This window comes from Carassius carassius, unplaced genomic scaffold (genome assembly GCF_963082965.1).
Source record: "Carassius carassius unplaced genomic scaffold, fCarCar2.1 SCAFFOLD_74, whole genome shotgun sequence".
Lineage (NCBI taxonomy): Eukaryota > Metazoa > Chordata > Actinopteri > Cypriniformes > Cyprinidae > Carassius > Carassius carassius.
Genome location: NW_026775070.1, coordinates 73,623 through 91,079, shown reverse-complemented (window position 1 = coordinate 91,079; position 17,457 = coordinate 73,623). Strand labels below are relative to the sequence as shown.

Below are 17,457 nucleotides of genomic sequence, written 5' to 3'. Positions count from 1 at the left end.
CCCATACTGTGCCTTTTACTGTTACTGTATATATATATATTTATATGTGTGTGTGTGTAGGCTATATATTTTTTTAAATATAGAAGTAAATATATTTTCGTGAATGTAGTTTATAACAAAACAAAGAACAATGTGTAACATTTGACCAGATTTACCCTACACTTATCCACTTTTATTTGTTCCCCACTGAATGTTATTTCACTGTTTAGATTTTGTAAAATTATTGTGCAATAATTTTTTTTTTACTTTTGCTGCTGAATTATCCTCTAGCCTAGTTTATAATTGTATTTTTGTCATAGATTATGATTATATATTTTATTTCATTTTATTTTTCTGTATAATGAAGTTGTCTATATTAATTTAGTAGGCTGTGTTTAACACATAAATCAGTGATGATCAGGTCCACACTGAGGTACAGAAGTTCTACATTGATTTTAAAAAACTTTGCTATTGTTGTATCTGCTGATATTCAGAATTTTTGTTTTCAGATTATATCAGTTCTGAAAAAATGGTACCAGTGCATCGCTACTGTAAATGTTATTGATTGTGTATTTAGTCTTTGACAGAACTTTGCAGAGTAATTTGTGTTGTTGGACGTGAAAAAACAACAATTATCAATATTTTTATTCTGTTAAAACATATGCAATTCATGATTTCATATCACTCAAAATAAATGTTATCACTAAAAGCACTCTGTGGACAGGTGTTGTTTTGAGTTCAGACCAAATTAAGTTCTAAAATATGGACTTGAGGTTCATTACCCAAAATACAAAAAACCTATCTGACTTTGACATCTATAATCCTAAAACCAGATGGAAATCTGCTTTCATTTCCTCTTGTCTTCTGCCCAGACATAAAGACCGACCGAAACAGTCTGCTTTGAAATAACATCAGCTATTCTAGAAGCTGTTTGTGTCAAATATATTTCAGATTTTATTTTTTAACTTAAAGAGGTCAAGTTTTTCTGGAGAAATTCTGAAAGAGTCATTCATTCATACTATAATATAAATGTTCTTCTGTATTTGTCATTTATCACTATCACGTTGTCATGGGAAAAGCCTGTGTGTGTGTGTGTGTGTGTGTGTGTGTGTGTGTGTGTGTGTGTGTGTGTGTGTGAGAAATACTAGTCTACAGTCTGTTTCTCTCGAACTATCATCCAGATGAAATCAGGATATTTTCAGTTCTGTATTCAGTGTTATAGACACTAAAAGCAAACCACGCTTAACTTGAACTTTAAATATCTTTAAATAAATTGTTCAATATTGTCATTATTCACTTAGCCTCTAAAGGCTACAAATGTTTAGTTTTGAACAATTCTGCCCTCTAGTGTTTATTATTTAGAAACAATAACCGACTTCAGGTTTGAAATCGTAGTAAGTGAATCGTGGCTGCAGTAACTGGCTGGTGTGTATCTGAGAGTGTTTGAGTGCTCGGAGAGAGCAGAGGTTAGGGTTGCTAATGAGTCTGGCAGCCTGAGCACTTAATCACTGGCCTATTAGACACAGAATCGTCCATATAAACAGGATGTAATGTAAATGTTTGTAAATGTTTAAACTGCTGATGTTGTTCTGTTGCATTAAGCTGCTGTGTGTGAGTGCTTAGAAGCGTCTTTGGAGAGAGTTTTCCTCTGTTCGGTGTCATTAGTCAAGTAATTTATTACAGGAGAAAATCATCACTGTAGAGACCTGTCAACCACTGCACCTGCGTCACGTGTGTGTGTGTGTGTGTTGTGTGTGTGTGTGAGAGAGAGAGTATGAGTGCAGAATATGGAGTCAATTTAACGCCGTATATATACGCAAAAATTTACGTTTTGCAAAAGAAAATAAAGTATTGAGGAAAATACATTTGCGTTTTTCAAACAAAAATTAATAATTGGAAAACATAAATGAAACAGCGCGAAAGCAATGATTTTGCAATAAATATTTTCCATGGTCATCTATTAATTTATTTGCAACGCTGATTTTATTTTGCGTGTCAGTCTAGTTTGAGCTTGCGATACAATTTTTCCTTTGTGCTTCACTTTTCTGCATGTCACTCTTTGTGGCACTGTTTTGACGTGGGGGCGGAGTAAAGGGACGGGGGCGTGTACAACATGCCTCCCTGGAAGTGACGTCATCGGCCCGAGACGCAGCTCAGTGATCCAGGTCCTGTCATGATGAGCAAAGACTTTCGTGTGGATCGTTTATTTTTATTCAATAGCATTAAAACATCCATGTTTGCGTTTTATTCACTTTATAAACAAATGGATGTGTATTAGCAGCATTTTCTCAAGTTAAAGAAGTTGTTAACATGAAAATCTGCTGTTTATTTCTCTCGATGTGCACACTTTTATAGCATTAAAATGTTTTTTGTTTCATTTGGTTAACTGCAAGTGTTTGTTTAAAATCTCTTAACTTGTGGAGGACGCCAGCACACAGAAGCGTTCTTTGTTCACATTAGTTCAGAGTTACTGCTAGTTTTAATGAAAAATAATGCAATTCACTTCATAAACTATAGCCTACATCATTAAAGAGGTCTACAACTCAAGTTTCATATTGATCGCGAATTGGTTTTTCATTTACATAACTACTGGCATAAATTAATAATAATAATAATTTTTTAACTCGAGTCTTTTTGGTTTAGTTTTGTTGTGGCCACGAGATATTAATTCTTGGGAACGTGATAATGTCGTGGCCATGAGTTTAATGAATAAACAAACCAGGGTGACCAGAGCAGCCTGAGATTATCAGAGATTGATAAAATATTTTTTATCCATTTATCCATTAATTTTGATAAATAAGTCGCACCTGACTATAAGTCGCAAGACCAGCCAAACTATGAAAAAAAGTGCGACTTATAGTCCAGTGGTTGAGGAGAGACCCCCCATATGATTGTACAGCGCTTTGGGTGGACAACAATACACAATAAAGCACTATATAAATGCATCATTCATTTATTCATTCATTCATATAGGCTAGCCGTATATAATCGATATTAATATTATATTAATTAGGGCTATATTTTTATATTTATTGTTATGCTTATTTTCCCCTTTCAATTCGTGTATTGCTTACCTAATTAACATTCTGTGATAAATGAGTGTTTTCATTTACAAATGAAACTAGTGAATTATTAATTTATAATTCTACTATTTATTATTATTGGGTTAGGATATTTATATAGTTATTGTTAAATTCAACCTCTAAAGTGCACTTCCAGTAAAAATTCCTGTCACATAGCATAATCAAAGCTTTATTGGCATGTCGGGCTTTTACAGTATAAGCTATTATTTACAAAACTCTTCAGGGCTGCATTTTCCTCTGAACTAATGTAAACAAAGAACGCTTCTGTGTGCTGGCGTCCTCCACAAGTTAAGAGATTTTAAACAAACACTTGCAGTTAACCAAATGAAACAATACACATTTTAATGCTATAAAAGTGTGCACATCGAGAGAAACAAACAGCAGATGTTCATGTTAACAACTTCTTTAACTTGAGAAAACGCTGCTAATACACGTTGTCAAAACGTTCACATTGGAGATTGAAAATGTTTCTTTTTTGAGACCCCAGGAGCCCAAATTCAGACCCAGAACAATAAAACCGACAGAAGAGGTGGGAGTTCAAAAGAGGAATCTTTATATTACCAAACTGCAGGGAGAGGAAGAGTAGATATAAATCATGATCTGCAAGATTAACCACAATCTGATGTGATCCGACCACCTCAGAGAAAACCAGTGTTGAGCTGCTGCAAGAGCTTTTGAAGCACAGCAGCTGTGGTCAAAGAGTTCTCGTGTGTTCTGATTGGTGGAGGATGATGATGAGTAGTAATGAAATTAGAGAACTAAGCCAATAGTAGCGCTGGCGGTGTCATTTGATTTGGACGGGAACTTCGGATTGTGAATCAAATTTGAGTCAGTTTGGGAGTTCGGAGCGGGATCGCGAATCATTTGAGTCAGTTTGGGGCTCGCGAATCATTTGAATCAGTTCGGGAGTTCGGAGCGGGATCGCGAATCATTTGAGTCAGTTTGGGGATCACAAATCATTTGAGTCAGTTTGGGAGTCCGGAGCGGGATCGCGAATCATTTGAGTCAGTTCGGGAGTTCGGAGTGGGTTCGCGGATCATTTGAGTCAGTTCGGGAGTTCGGAGTATGGGGCTTGAATCATTTGAGTCAGTTCGGGAGTTCGGAGCGGGTTCGCGAATCATTTGAGTCAGTTTGGGGATCGCGAATCATTTGAGTCTGTTTGGGAGTTCGGAGCGGGATCGCGAATCATTTGAGTCAGTTCGGGAGTTCAAAGCGGGTTCACGAATCATTTGAATCAGTTTGGGGATCGCGAATCATTTGAATCAGTTCGGGAGTTCGTAGCGGGATCGCGAATCATTTGAGTCAGTTTGGGGATCGCGAATCATTTGAGTCAGTTCGGGAGTTCAAAGCGGGTTCGCGAATCATTTGAGTCAGTTTGAGGATCGCGAATCATTTGAATCAGTTCGGGAGTTCGTAGCGGGATCGCGAATCATTTGAGTCAGTTTGGGGATCGCGAATCATTTGAATCAGTTCGGGAGTTCGTAGCGGTTTGCGAATCATTTGAGTCAGTTTGGGAGTTCAAAGCGGGTTCGCGAATCATTTGAGTCAGTTCGGGAGTTCAAAGCAGGTTCGCGAATCTTTTGAGTCAGTTTGGGGATCGCAAATCATTTGAATCAGTTCGGGAGTTCGGAGCGGGATCGCGAATCATTTGAATCAGTTCGGGAGTACGTAGCGGTTTCGCGATTCATTTGAGTACGTTTGGGGTTCGCGAATCATAGTTGTATATGGATAGGCATTTTTAACTAATTTATTAGCTAGTTCTAATTACGTTGTCCACGCGTGTGATACATGAACTCGTATTTTTTGTTTTAATGATGTGCCTTTTAACAGTAGGCTATCAAGTGTATTCAAAAACTAAAAAAATTGTGCCTAAAAAGTGCACGCATCTAGGCTAATGTAAAGTTAATGATGAAGTCATAGTGCGCGTGTGCATTTTGAGTGCGTTCTTTCACTGCATTATTCGGTGTATTCAAATGCATTTAAGAGTGCATGTGAATGATCACAAAAATCAAGATATGGGGGTTAGAAAATATATATATTTATATAATTTTATGTAGTTAATCAATATCACACGAAGAGTGCCATTTCAGTTTTCTCCAAAAATTAGCATGTTTAAAATGTGATATTAAGTTACTACACTGTAAAGTCAAATACAGCAGAACACTCCTGAGTTCCAGTCACTCCATGAACATGACAAATTAAAAATATTACTGGGTGAAGGACCTGCTTCCTCTGTGGTAGCACATTATATTTACAAATGCCACAAACTAAGAGGAAAAGAGTGAACACATCTACATTAGTAGTACCATCAATGTATATAGAAATATATTTATTTTATATGGATGTATGGATGTTGTTTATGGATATATATTATATGTATTTTTGTTTTGTTTGTTTCTATTCTGCTATGCACAATGCTTTGACAATATGTAAGTCATGCCAGTAAAGCAATATGAATTGAATTGAGTGTGAGAGAGAGTTTTGTGTGTGTGTGTGTGTGTGTGTTTAGATTCTGGGTTCAGGTCAGTAACATCTAAGCAAAAACCCTCTTCTTGAACAGCGGTTATCCACAACAACCAAATGAATATAATCCATCGTAAAACCATCCAGCTACTGTGAATCTTGTGAATAATCAGTCTCTCACAAGCATGTGGAAAACATTTATTCTACTGGAGTGGGTGCCTAATGAAATTTGACCTTGTAAAGCTGCACAATTAACCGAACTTAAGCAGACGCTCACCAAATACTTCTCTGTTTTCATTCCTATTCAAAGTGTGAGCCTGCAGACTCAGTTTTCATCAGGCAGCACTGATCACACGAGCACAACTCACTCTCTCTCATAGTCAATGGAATAATGTACTACAACCGAGCCGCTGATGAAACGCAGACTAATGTGCCAATTTGCTCTGGAAAATGTTGCTCTGCATTCATAATATCACACAGTCCTGTGGCCGGGCCCCGGGGGACTAATAGTTCTTACTCCATTTGGTGGCCCCTGGACTGGTTTTTCTCTTCCTGATGGCAGACATATGGCTTCCGGCTTTGTGTGTCATACGACAGATGTCAAAGCTGAAATGATCATCCAGCTCTCCTGATGAAGCTCCTTGCTGCAGTCAGTCCAAATGTCTGAGGCATCAGGACAGTCCTCTGTTTCTCGATGTGATTTGCTTTATGGGACAGTTCCTGTTTTTGCTGGATTTATTGACTCACCTCCCAGAAATATACAGTGAAATGGAACAACTAGGCAGACACACGAGCCACATGTTTGGCTGAAGCGTCTGATGAAACATTCAGTCAAATGACTGCAGAAACACTCCTTTATTTGACATCTCGTTTCCTCATAACATCAAGGAAAGGCTGCTGGTTTCTGTGAGAAAGTGAACAACCACCTCTCAGTGAAATGTATTTTGTTGAAAATAAAACAGATAATTAAGTAACATGTGATCTGTTTCCTCTGCTAAAACTCAGTAATAAATGTGGCACCAATTATGTTCAGCCTCATTCTGAGCCAACATGAGCTTTTCCACGAAAGGGTAGCACGTATGTTTTATTTCAGAGAGCTGCCAGATAAAAATGACTGTTATTATTCTCATTGGGTTGGTGTGTGTTCAGTCTCAAATGAGACCTGGATGATTGTGCAGCTCTACACACGTAATGATTGAGATTCAAACCTCACGTTGTTCTGCTGATGCTGACGTTTATGATTTGGTTGTTGTTGTTTATGCTGTTGGTGATGTTGTTGTTAAGAGTAAATTATGTCTTTTTTTTTTGGGGTGGGGGACTATCCCTTTAATTGTATTTTTTTTCTTTTTAACAGAATTGATTGTGCAACCCTAACTCGATAAACATCTCGTTTCTCTCGGTCTCTGCTCGCTGTTTTTACAGACACACAAACGCGTTGCGGTCACTGAACGCTGGATGGCGCCACTGGAACAGAAAAGAGTCCACAACTCTCAATCTGATTAAATCTTCATTATCTTTATCTATCGATTCATTAATTCATCAGCCATTCATAACCAGAGTGAGTTCTTATCATCTCTTTATTATGCACATTTAATCTGAATGTCAGAAGAGTGTTAGCTGCATCAGTAGTTAAATAGCGTTTAATAATAAAGTTTGAGCTAGTTTATACAGCATAACGTGTGAATCAGGGTAAGTGGGTGTGTTTGTGTATGTTGATTTTCCATCGTTTATTCGCCACTGCTTCACTCCTCAAACATCAGCAGGAGTCAGGACAGACACACTAAAGCGCTTTAGTGCCTCTTCTGTTAACTAATGGAGTTATTCTCTGCTGGTTCACTCTGCTACTGTATCTGTCGCCAGATCTGTGTTCTGATCCTGTCAGGAATATTCTTCTGCTCTCGCATGAGTTGATGATTGACTGAGACTCCTCCCAAACAAACTTCCTCAAACTCTCGTCTGAAGTGTGTGTGGAGATCCGAGCTCGATCGGAAGTTGTCTTCGGCCTCGACTCTCGGATGTTAGGTTCGTCAGTGTCCACATGATGTCCGATCTGAAGAGGCAGATGTCCTGGCACGAGGATTTCGCCAGAAACTTCTCCAGATTCTTTTCCAGAAATAAATCCGCGGACAGCGAGGGGAATGGAAGGTTTGTCTCAGCAACTCAGTCTCGGCTATTTTTAGCTCTTTAACGAGTGAAGTCGAAGTCTGTTTCAAACCTGAATAAGTTTGCTGTGTGTATGTGGCACTTGTGAACTTCATGTGTTGTTTGTGTATTTGTTTTCTCTCTCTCTCTCTCTCTCTCTCTCTCTCTCTCTCTCTCTCTCTCTCTGTGTCAAACCACCACAACACTGTATTTGTTCTGCATTTCAAGTATCTTTAATGCAGATGATTGGATTATGTGTAGGGTTTTTTCTCCTGTCCAAATGGCCTGAAAATATTTAGAAGAAAGGAGGCATTAGACAATTGCAGGGTGTGTCAGTCTTATCATGCTTCATCTCTCTCTGGTCTCTGGAGAGAATCTGATATCCATGAACAGTTGGAGCTGCAGGCAGGTATCTGGGCTTGTGGCTGAAGTTGAGAGTTCATTATCAAGGCTTTGCATATTCATGTGATTTGTTTATTTCCCTCAGTGAGGTCAGAGAGGCTGATGGGTCGGCAGTGTCCTGCAGCGCTGAGCGAGATCCTGATCAAACACCTGAGAAGCACCTGAACACAGCACAGGAAGATCCGTCACAGGTACACCTGCAGCAGTCGATCGCTGGCTTATAGCAAGTCTACTTTGACACTATTTTTGTCCCATGCATTTCTATGGGTTTCACTGTTAATTTCAAGAGTCAGTTTCACAAAACTCTCACTCACTTCAGATCATCTCATGGAGTTTTGTGTAAACTTTCGTTGTAATCAATGAAGCTGACTGCACTAAACCAGTATGCAGCAAAGCATGTGTCCAGTCCCCAATACACTATTATTACAGTTTCAACTGAAGGTGCTCTAGCTTTCATAGGGCTAGGCCTGGTTTGACCATTAAACTGGTCAGTGGCAACACCAGTCCAGGCGGCTCTTCATCTGTCAGAGAGCCCAACCATCTGAGAGCAGACCTGTCAGGACCTGTTTGACTCTGATCCGACAGATCCTTCACAGAATACAGATGCCTGAGATTGCAACAATAACTTTTTAAAAAATCACTCTAACTCTAAGAGAATAGTGAGTGCACACCACAACTGAGTGTAGCCCATACTTCATTGTGTGCTGTTTAAGTGTTTGTACTTCAGATAGTTATATATTTCTCCCTAACCCATCGGTGAGTGAGTTAAGAGAGTGACATCATCTTTAGCAATAGCCGCATCTCCACAGTCGGGCCAGTGCGAGCCAGGGCTTAAAGCGGGCCGGTGGGGCTCATAGTCTCGGGCCAGTAGCACCGAGGCCAGAATAGCGCAGGGTTTCCACAGTCAGGCCTGAAACTTCGCTGCGCGCAACTAAAACACGCCCTTTACACGCCTCTCAGAACAACGTTACGCAACCTCATCATTTCACCAACAAACAGAAGTTATCTGAACGTGCGCTTTGTTTGCATGCTTTGTTATATATTCAAATTCATAAGCATTGATGTTTTAAGTATAGAATAAGTGATACATTGATCATATTGATTTAATTTATCAGGACTCAAAATTAATCGCACACAAATACACTTATTTCTATTTTATTTATTTATTTTTAACGCTTATGAAAATAGCCTGCTTATTCTGTCGAGTCTGTTTCTGTTTATTTGTAGCCACAGAAGCCTATCTGTCACGTTTAGAATGAATGATAATATCTTTATTTTTATAAAAGCTCCCGAACAAAAACAGTATTATATTTTTTTATGATAGGCAACGTGAGCTAAACTCTCGAGACGAGGCTTGTGACAGATAATATAAGTTACTAAATAAATACACGATTATGATCGAGAATAAGAAGCTGACGTCTGATTTATCCAAGCGGTCATATTTACCATGTTTACTATGGTAATGTTAATTTTAAGCGTGCATAGTCTTTTACATCGCTTATAAATATTTCTGCCTTGTATGGTGATTATAATCCACATCGGATCAAGTTATTTCAAACACTTGCTGCTGACTAAGAGTGAGTTTTGAGCTCCACTTATTTTAAAAAGTCTTTGATACCGGTGTTAAAGCTGTTATCTCTCTGAAATGATCCGCAGCGCTGAGCTCTCTAGACGCGGAGAAACTCTGCCTTTGTTCATAACCCCTCCTCTAGCCCCAGCTGGCCCGCTTTGGCCCAAGGTTTTCGTCAGGCCAAAAAACCTGGCCATTGGCCCCGAGGAAGCCCCGGCGAGGCACGATCAAGCCCCGGAAGTGACCGTGGAAACGCGACTGGCCCTGGCACGTACTAGCACGCCCGGCTTAAGCTCGATAGTGGAAACACGGCCTTTACTCTTATGTGAAGAGTTCCTCAGTGAGAGTTTTATGAACCGGTTTTAAGGTGAAACTCTTTGAAGGATTAAGATAAAAATAAAAAAATACGGCCCACTGCTCAGTTGCATAAAATGGTTAGATAAGTTGAAGCTGGAATACACTACATAACGTTTACCCAGATTTTTGACCTGGTTTTCAGTCTGGAGAGGTTGCTGAGAATCGGAGCCAGTCTGCAGTTTGTTTTTCCATCCAGTCGGAGGATATCCAACACATTTGATGTTTTGAGCTGATTTCAGAACACACATTGTTTTTATTTGTCGTGTCATGTTTCTGCATGAGTTTGGAGCGACTGGACCGTCTGCTAGTGTGAGATGCTCAGATGATTAGTGTGAGATGGCCAGGTGTTCCTCTGTAATACTGAACAAAATGTATTATGCCTAGTGTGCTAATATCTGTTCTTGTGTTAAAAGTCATGTAATGCTTTCCAGCCTTTAGTTATCTAATTATTTCTAACCCTTGTTTAAGACCAGTCATAATGTATTACATAAAAATTGTAGCTTGGTCTGGTTTGGATCTAAAAATTAAGACTGATTACCATTTGGCTAACTGCTAATCGGTGAGGCTAATTTTTAGGACAGTCTTAACAGAGAGGCTGAGTTTATGCAGCTGTGTTTTCCCCAGAACCAGGAAAACCACTGCAAATGACAGAATTAAGAACTAAGAAATACCTTTCTTTCTTTCTTCCTTTCTTTCTTTCTTTTTGTTTGAGGTAGTTTTACTAACGTTTTAGTTTGGCATCATTGTAAAACCCAGTGTTGGCAGTCAGGACTGAAGGGGTTAAGTGTGTGGGTGGGATGTACTGGGGGGAGGTGCGAGAGAGAGAGAGAGAGAGAGAGAGAGAGGAGAGAGAGAGAGAGAGACACGCTGCTGCTACAGGAACAGGAAGAGTCTCAGCGCTGACTTCCTCCCCTGTTCTCTCTAGGAGTCGCAGTCGTCTGACGTGCCGGACGGAAACACAGCGTCACAGACAGAGGACGGATCTCGAGGGGATGCCAGGGACTCGGCTCCTCCAAGCTCCACTGTGCCCCCTGCTGATGGCTTCCTCAGACGCCTGGGCAGCCTGTTTCATTTCAGCCGGACAGAACCGGCCGGAGCCCAGCGAGAGAGACGGAGCGATGCGGACAGCAGCAGTCTGACTACAACACAGAGAGAGACTCAAACAAGCGCTGAGACCCTGGAGAGCAGAGGAGGGGCAGAACCACGTGATCCAGCACTGACCGCAGAGACATCCCTGTGTCATTCAGAGCAAACACACACACCGTAAGTCACATCAGCGTCAGAGAGAGAGTGTGTGTGAGTGAGAGAGAGAGAGAGAGAGATTGTGTGTGTGTGTGTGTGTTTGTGTGTGTAAGAGCGTGTGTGTGTGTGTGTGTGTGCGTGAGAGAGAGAGAGAGAGAGAGAGAGAGAGTGTCTGTGTGTGTGAAAGTAAGAGTGTGTGTGTGTGTGTAAGAATGACAGTGAGTGAGTGTGTGTGTGTGTGTGTGTGTGTGTGAGAAAGTGAGAGAGAGAGAGTGTCTGTGTGTGTGAAAGTTAGAGTGTGTGTGTGTGTAAGAATGACAGTGAGTGAGTGTGTGTGTGTGTGTGTGTGTGAGAAAGTGAGAGAGAGAGAGTGTCTGTGTGTGTGAAAGTAAGAGTGTGTGTGTGTGTGTAAGAATGACAGTGAGTGAGTGTGTGTGTGTGTGTGTGAGAAAGTGAGAGAGAGAGAGTGTCTGTGTGTGTGAAAGTAAGAGTGTGTGTGTGTGTAAGAATGACAGTGAGTGTGTGTGTGTGAAAGTGAGAGAGAGAGAGAGAGAGTGTGTGTGTGTTTGTGTGTGCTAGTGAAAGAGAGAGAGAGAGAGAGAGATTGTGTGTGTGTGTGTGTGTGTGTGTGTGCTAGTGAAAGAGAGAGAGAGAGAGAGAGATTGTGTGTGTGTGTGTGTGCTAGTGAAAGAGAGAGAGAGAGAGAGAGAGAGAGATTGTGTGTGTGTGCTAGTGAAATAGAGAGAGAGAGATTGTGTGTGTGTGTGAGAGAGAGAGAGAGTGATTGTGTGTGTGTGTGTGTGTGAGAGAGAGAGAGAGAGAGTGATTGTGTGTGTGTGTGTGTGTGTGTGCTAGTGAAATAGAGAGAGAGATTGTGTGTGTGTGAGAGAGAGAGAGAGAGAGAGTGATTGTGTGTGTGTGTGTGTGTGTGTGTGTGCTAGTGAAATAGAGAGAGAGAGAGAGAGAGATTGTGTGTGTGTGTGAGAGAGAGAGAGCGAGAGAGAGAGTGATTGTGTGTGTGTTTGTGTGTGTGTGTGTGCTAGTGAAATAGAGAGAGAGAGAGAGAGAGAGAGAGAGAGAGAGAGAGAGAGTGATTGTGTGTGTGTGTGTGTGTGTGTGTGTGTGTGGGTGTCATGAGGACACACTGGTTTCTCTCATTCTTCACTCCATGTGACTGTGGCCCCCTGAGGCCGGGCGCCTGCTGATGATGTCATCAAACCAGCTGTGAACATCCAGAGTGCTGTTCATTTGGGATGTACTGAGAATCATGTGAGGATGACGTTCTTGATCATCATTTCTTCTGTATGTTACTGTATCTGTGCTCACACACAGGAGCTGCTGATATGAATCTGAACTCTGATGATTATGGATCATATCTGCAGTTTATTGAGCTGTAAATTGCTGGTTCTCTCAGTGTGTGACGCATTTCTACTGTTCAGCGGGGTTTTTTCCTCATACTGCTGTTTTATACAGGATTGTGTGTGTGTGTGTTTATTTGATAATACTTTAGGCATGTTTTGGACGTTTCCAATTAGAAATAACAGGTTATCTGCCTGTGTATACATATGTACTGTATTAGTCTAATCGTTATGATTAGCTGAATATAAAAACAGAGGAAGTCTGTGACATGACCTCATCTGGTGAAGCTGTGTCGGGTGAAGAAAGGGCTTCTTCAGTTGTTGGATGTGACACTGAATGAACAGACGGTGAAGCTGAGATGTTAGATGTCTTCTAACCCTAAATCTTGAAGTTCATGAAATTCCAGCAGATGAGTGGAGAGAAAAGCAAAAGTCATTGTCATGATGTGATAAAGCAGTATGTTTAACAGCGACACATAAATAAGAGGAAGTGTCTCGTATGTAATTTATGTTAGAGAATTAGGAACATGTTCAGAGGATCTCTATAATGAGATAGCTTAGTATTGAGTCATGGTAAGCAGAAACTTTACAGTCCGGATCTGTGCAGACAAGCCTGACAGCAGACAGACAGTTAATCAGCAGAAAGACAGCGCAGAGATCCGCAGGACACCCAACAACGCCAAAGCAGCAGAATTCAGTCAGACACCAGTCTCTGCTCAAACGAGCCCTTTAACTGTCATCATTCCATCCACACGTTAATCTGTGCAAACCTGTTTAAACTTGAGATGTCCAACTAGATAGTAGTGTGTCTGTTTCATCCTGACATGTCAACTTCTGACTCAACCAATCACATGAGTTTGGGGCGGGACTATCTTTCTGATGGACCAATGGCAGAGGAGGGGTGGAGCAGAAGAATCCTTCCTCAAAACATGACATAGGAAATACTGAATATTCGATCAGAGATGTAGCTCATATGTGTTTGTGAAGAGTTTTTTTATTGCAATTATTTAATTATAGTGATTCTGTTTATTGCTGCTAGTGGTATTTTTACAAACTGCATATGAATAATTAGACGTGTCACTAAATGCACCATCTTTTCTTGGAAGATTAGAAACAGAAGACTGCTGAAGGGCCTCTCATGAAATCCGTCTGTCTCAGTCCAAGAATAGAAAGCCTCAGTTCTTTCATTGTCTTGAGCTGACACTTCTTATTTTTAAATTGTATTTATATCACAGTTGGCATTAGATCCAAGTGTCTTTATAGAGCTTTGGAAGGCCTGCTGGGAAATATTCTACTGAAGCCGCTCTAAATGGTAAGAGTTGGGGTCGCTAATTTTTAGGTGTTTCCAGAATGTGATGGCTCGTTTCTCAATGTGCAATAGTAGAGGGTATTGGCCTAATTCTGCCCTGCATGCGTTGTTTGTAGTGTTCCTCTGGACTCTGAGGAGACTCTTACACAACTCAGCATGCAGGGCTTTAATCAGATTTCCGTCCCATTTTTCAAATTCATGATATTCATTCTCTCTCTCTCTCACTCATGGCTGTAGAATGAATGTATTGTATTTACCACTTTCACTTTTCACTCTGCATTTATTTATGTTACACTCCCATATGTCTCTGTCCTTTCACGAGAGCTCCTTTGTTTCATTTGCGTGTTCTGTCTTAAATATCAATTGAGTTAGCCTTGTATTTTTTTCATTTGTTTGCATAGTACAGTGCTTTGGGACAATGTCTTTATATCTTGTTTATGACTTGTTTTTATATGTGCCTAAAGAAAAGGACCTTGACCTTCAGTCATTATTTTGATGAGCATCTTCTGAGCTGCTTGTCTGCTGTTTCTCTGACTGTACATCAGCAGTGCTTTCTGGATGTTTGGTCACATGAGATGAATGCTATGAGGGCTTTCTGTACTGCGCTTACAGGCACTAGGTGCTTTTGTGTATATGCTGCTTATGAATATTTAATGAGGATTTTCTGGAACTGTTGTTTTACTTTCTGCTTTTACATAACAGCCATGTGAGACAGAGAGTGCTTCAAGCGTCACGAGGGTGTGCATTAATGGATCTTGAGTGTTAAGTTGTGTAAGTTGTCCTAAAATGCAAGCTTTGTTTCATCTTTCTTCTGTGTTCCCTCCACAGTTCGGAGGAGCAGTCTGAGGAGGACAGAAGTGATGCTGTAAACACCGATGCCAAAGAGAGCTTGGAGGACAGGAGACGGTTTGATCTAGCCTGTCCTCCTGTAGTGACTTACGGCACGTACCGTGGATCGAGGGAAGTCCGGAAACCAAAGAAGAAGCATCGGGTCGAACTTCATTCGCCCATCTCTGAGGGAGAAGAGGCTACACAATCCGACGGCCATGAGGACAGTGAGATCTCCTCGTGTGCTGTAAACACCATGAGCACTGATTGTCAGGAATATCCCACAGCTGTAAATCAAGCATCTCCTTCCCAGGACACGTCGGCTCAGAGTGTCTTATCAGACCGGGTTCCCGCTGTTGAATCTGAACTAACTCCAACCCACACACATCCTCACGTTGCAGACCGTGGTCCGTTGCTTTCCTGCGTAGAGACAGAACAAAGTCCACCAAAGGATCCAGTGAACAGAGGACAGGAGCATCTCGCTCTGAGAGCTACGCCACAGACGCTATCAGAGGACAATGCTGATCTGACCGCTTCAGACACCAACACAGACCAAACTCAGAGCTCAGAGCCAGCTTTAACTGTAGACAGAACAGATGATCTAGTCCCTCGTTCTCAGACGTGCAGGACCCTGGAGGAGTTTGAGCTGAAACAGACTGTGGTGGATCTTGGGATGGATGACAAAGTTCTGCAATTGGAGTCTAAAAAGATGGTGGATAGCATCCTGACAAATGCCCTTGCTACCCTGCATAAGATGGAAGCGTCCGAGACGGAGCGTGACGTCCTGTTAACCTGTGACCCTAACGAAGGCTCGGAGGCAGTGCTGTGTGAAGGGTCAGAAGGCTGTGGAGATGGAGGCACTAATGCAGAGCGTCAGTTTGGCGTGGTGTTGACGGACCAGGTGCTGTCTGCTGTTCTGGAGGAAACGCTAGCAGGGAGTTGTAGCCTTGTGGACTGCAGCAGGTCCCCACCCTCCTCAGGATACGAGTCCATCGCTGGCTCCGACACGGACATCAGGTGCATTGTGGGCGTGGCCTCTGACGTCACCACTGCCAGCGCTCCAGTCGGATCTCAGAATGAGAATCAGGATGCTCTAGAATATCTCTTTGAAGAAAAGAATTTGGATGGAACCGCGTGCCGTAAGAGCAGCGGGAGAAACTCTGTGCTCAGTGCTGCTGCTGATGAGCCATTATCCCCTAATCTCAAGCTCTTGTCGGAGGAGTCTCTCTGGTGGGAGCAGCACACGGGTGACGTCTCCGTATGTGAAGCGGAGTGGGTAAGAGGGGAAAAGAGATCTCAGGGTACAGCCAAAGACAATGCAATGAGCAATAACTGTCAACTCAGCCTGAATGGTTCCGGTGGCGCTTCTGGCACGGCTCCATCAGCACATCAGGAGAGTCTTCAACAAAGCCAAACTCTCAGTGTAATGGGGAAGTCAGACCCCGTTAGCCACAGTCTTGTATCTGACACAGCGGATGCAGATATGATGTCAGAGATCACACAAAGCCATAAACCTGAGAAGACAGAATGCAGTGATGAGCAGGAACAGATCTGCCGAGTCTCTCAGGCTGGAATAGATTCACGTGTCCTGCCATCCGTGACTGAAGTGGACCATCCTTCTCAGTGGGCCACGGTCCAAGCGTTTCGCTGCGATGTCACCGACGACCAAAGCCTGAGCCCTGCTACACTCAAGGAGCATTTCAGCGTGAACCAAGCAGATGCTGGAACGTCAATTGTGTCAGTTTCAGGTCGTAGAATTCACCTTGACCCTGTGGACAGCTCCAGCAGGACCGCAGCTGTCGTTCCCCAACACTCCCACTCTCACGATCTTGACCTCCACCAGCTCGACGGAGGCTTCGCCATCATCAGTGAGGAGGAAGAAAGTGACATGGTGTTCGTGAACGACATGGGGCCCATTCACAGTCCCAGCACACGTCGAGCCAAAGCATACCCCTTCTCCCTGTCTCCCATCTACGAGGAGGAGTTCGGCCGTGAGGAGGCTTCAGGGCAGCAGACTCTGCAGGTTCCTCCAGTGACAGAAGAGGAGCAGAGGAGCGTGGAGCAGCCGGCCTCATCCATCCTTTCCCTCCTGCAGTCAGTCAGCGAGAAGCTTCAATCCAGTGTGGTCTGCAGTTCAGTCGAGCAGTCCGTCCACGCAGCGCTGAGCCGAGATGACAGTGAGGACGAAGATGAGGACTCCAGCATCCCACAGAGCCGCCAGCTCATTGAGGCCAAACCTGAGCGTGAGACTGCTCATGACACTCCGGATAGATTACAGGAGGAACGGGAATGTGATGACACACTGTTAAATATTGGGAAGAACACCAATACACCTTTCTATCAGTACTTGAAGTCTGGAATACTGCCATCAGGTGATGAAGAACCCGAAGACACTAAACACATTGTGTGTCGTAGTGCAGGCAACACGACGGTCACGGTAAGCAGAGTCTGCTCCTGGAGACCCACTGTCCTGCAGAGTCTATTTCTGACCTGCTCCAGCACACCTGGCCTGGTCCTTGTTAACTCCTTCAGGTGTGTTTGATCAAACGCTGCAGGACAGTGGCTCTCCAGGAGCAGGGTTGAAGACCTATGGTCTAGAACAGGGGTGGGCAAACTTTTTGACTCAAGGGCCTGTGAGGGGCTGTGTAGTATGTGTACGACAAAAGAAGCTTGGATTTTTTTTTTTTATTCCAAATTGACACTCAGATACTACTGTACTACATG

At 42.4% G+C, this 17,457-nt stretch overlaps 1 protein-coding gene across 1 annotated transcript in view; it reads left to right on the top strand.

Annotated features, from left to right (window-relative positions):
- The first annotated feature begins 6,981 nt into the window (after positions 1-6,981).
- Positions 6,982-17,457, top strand: part of LOC132134586 (beta/gamma crystallin domain-containing protein 3) — a 37,156-nt gene continuing 26,680 nt past the window's right edge. Inside the window, exons 1-5 of the mRNA XM_059547120.1 lie at positions 6,982-7,083; positions 7,386-7,670; positions 8,155-8,260; positions 10,922-11,259; positions 14,734-17,170. Coding sequence (XP_059403103.1) covers positions 7,564-7,670; positions 8,155-8,260; positions 10,922-11,259; positions 14,734-17,170 — 2,988 coding nt within the window. The 5' untranslated portion in view covers positions 6,982-7,083; positions 7,386-7,563. The remainder of the gene's footprint in view (positions 7,084-7,385; positions 7,671-8,154; positions 8,261-10,921; positions 11,260-14,733; positions 17,171-17,457) is intronic.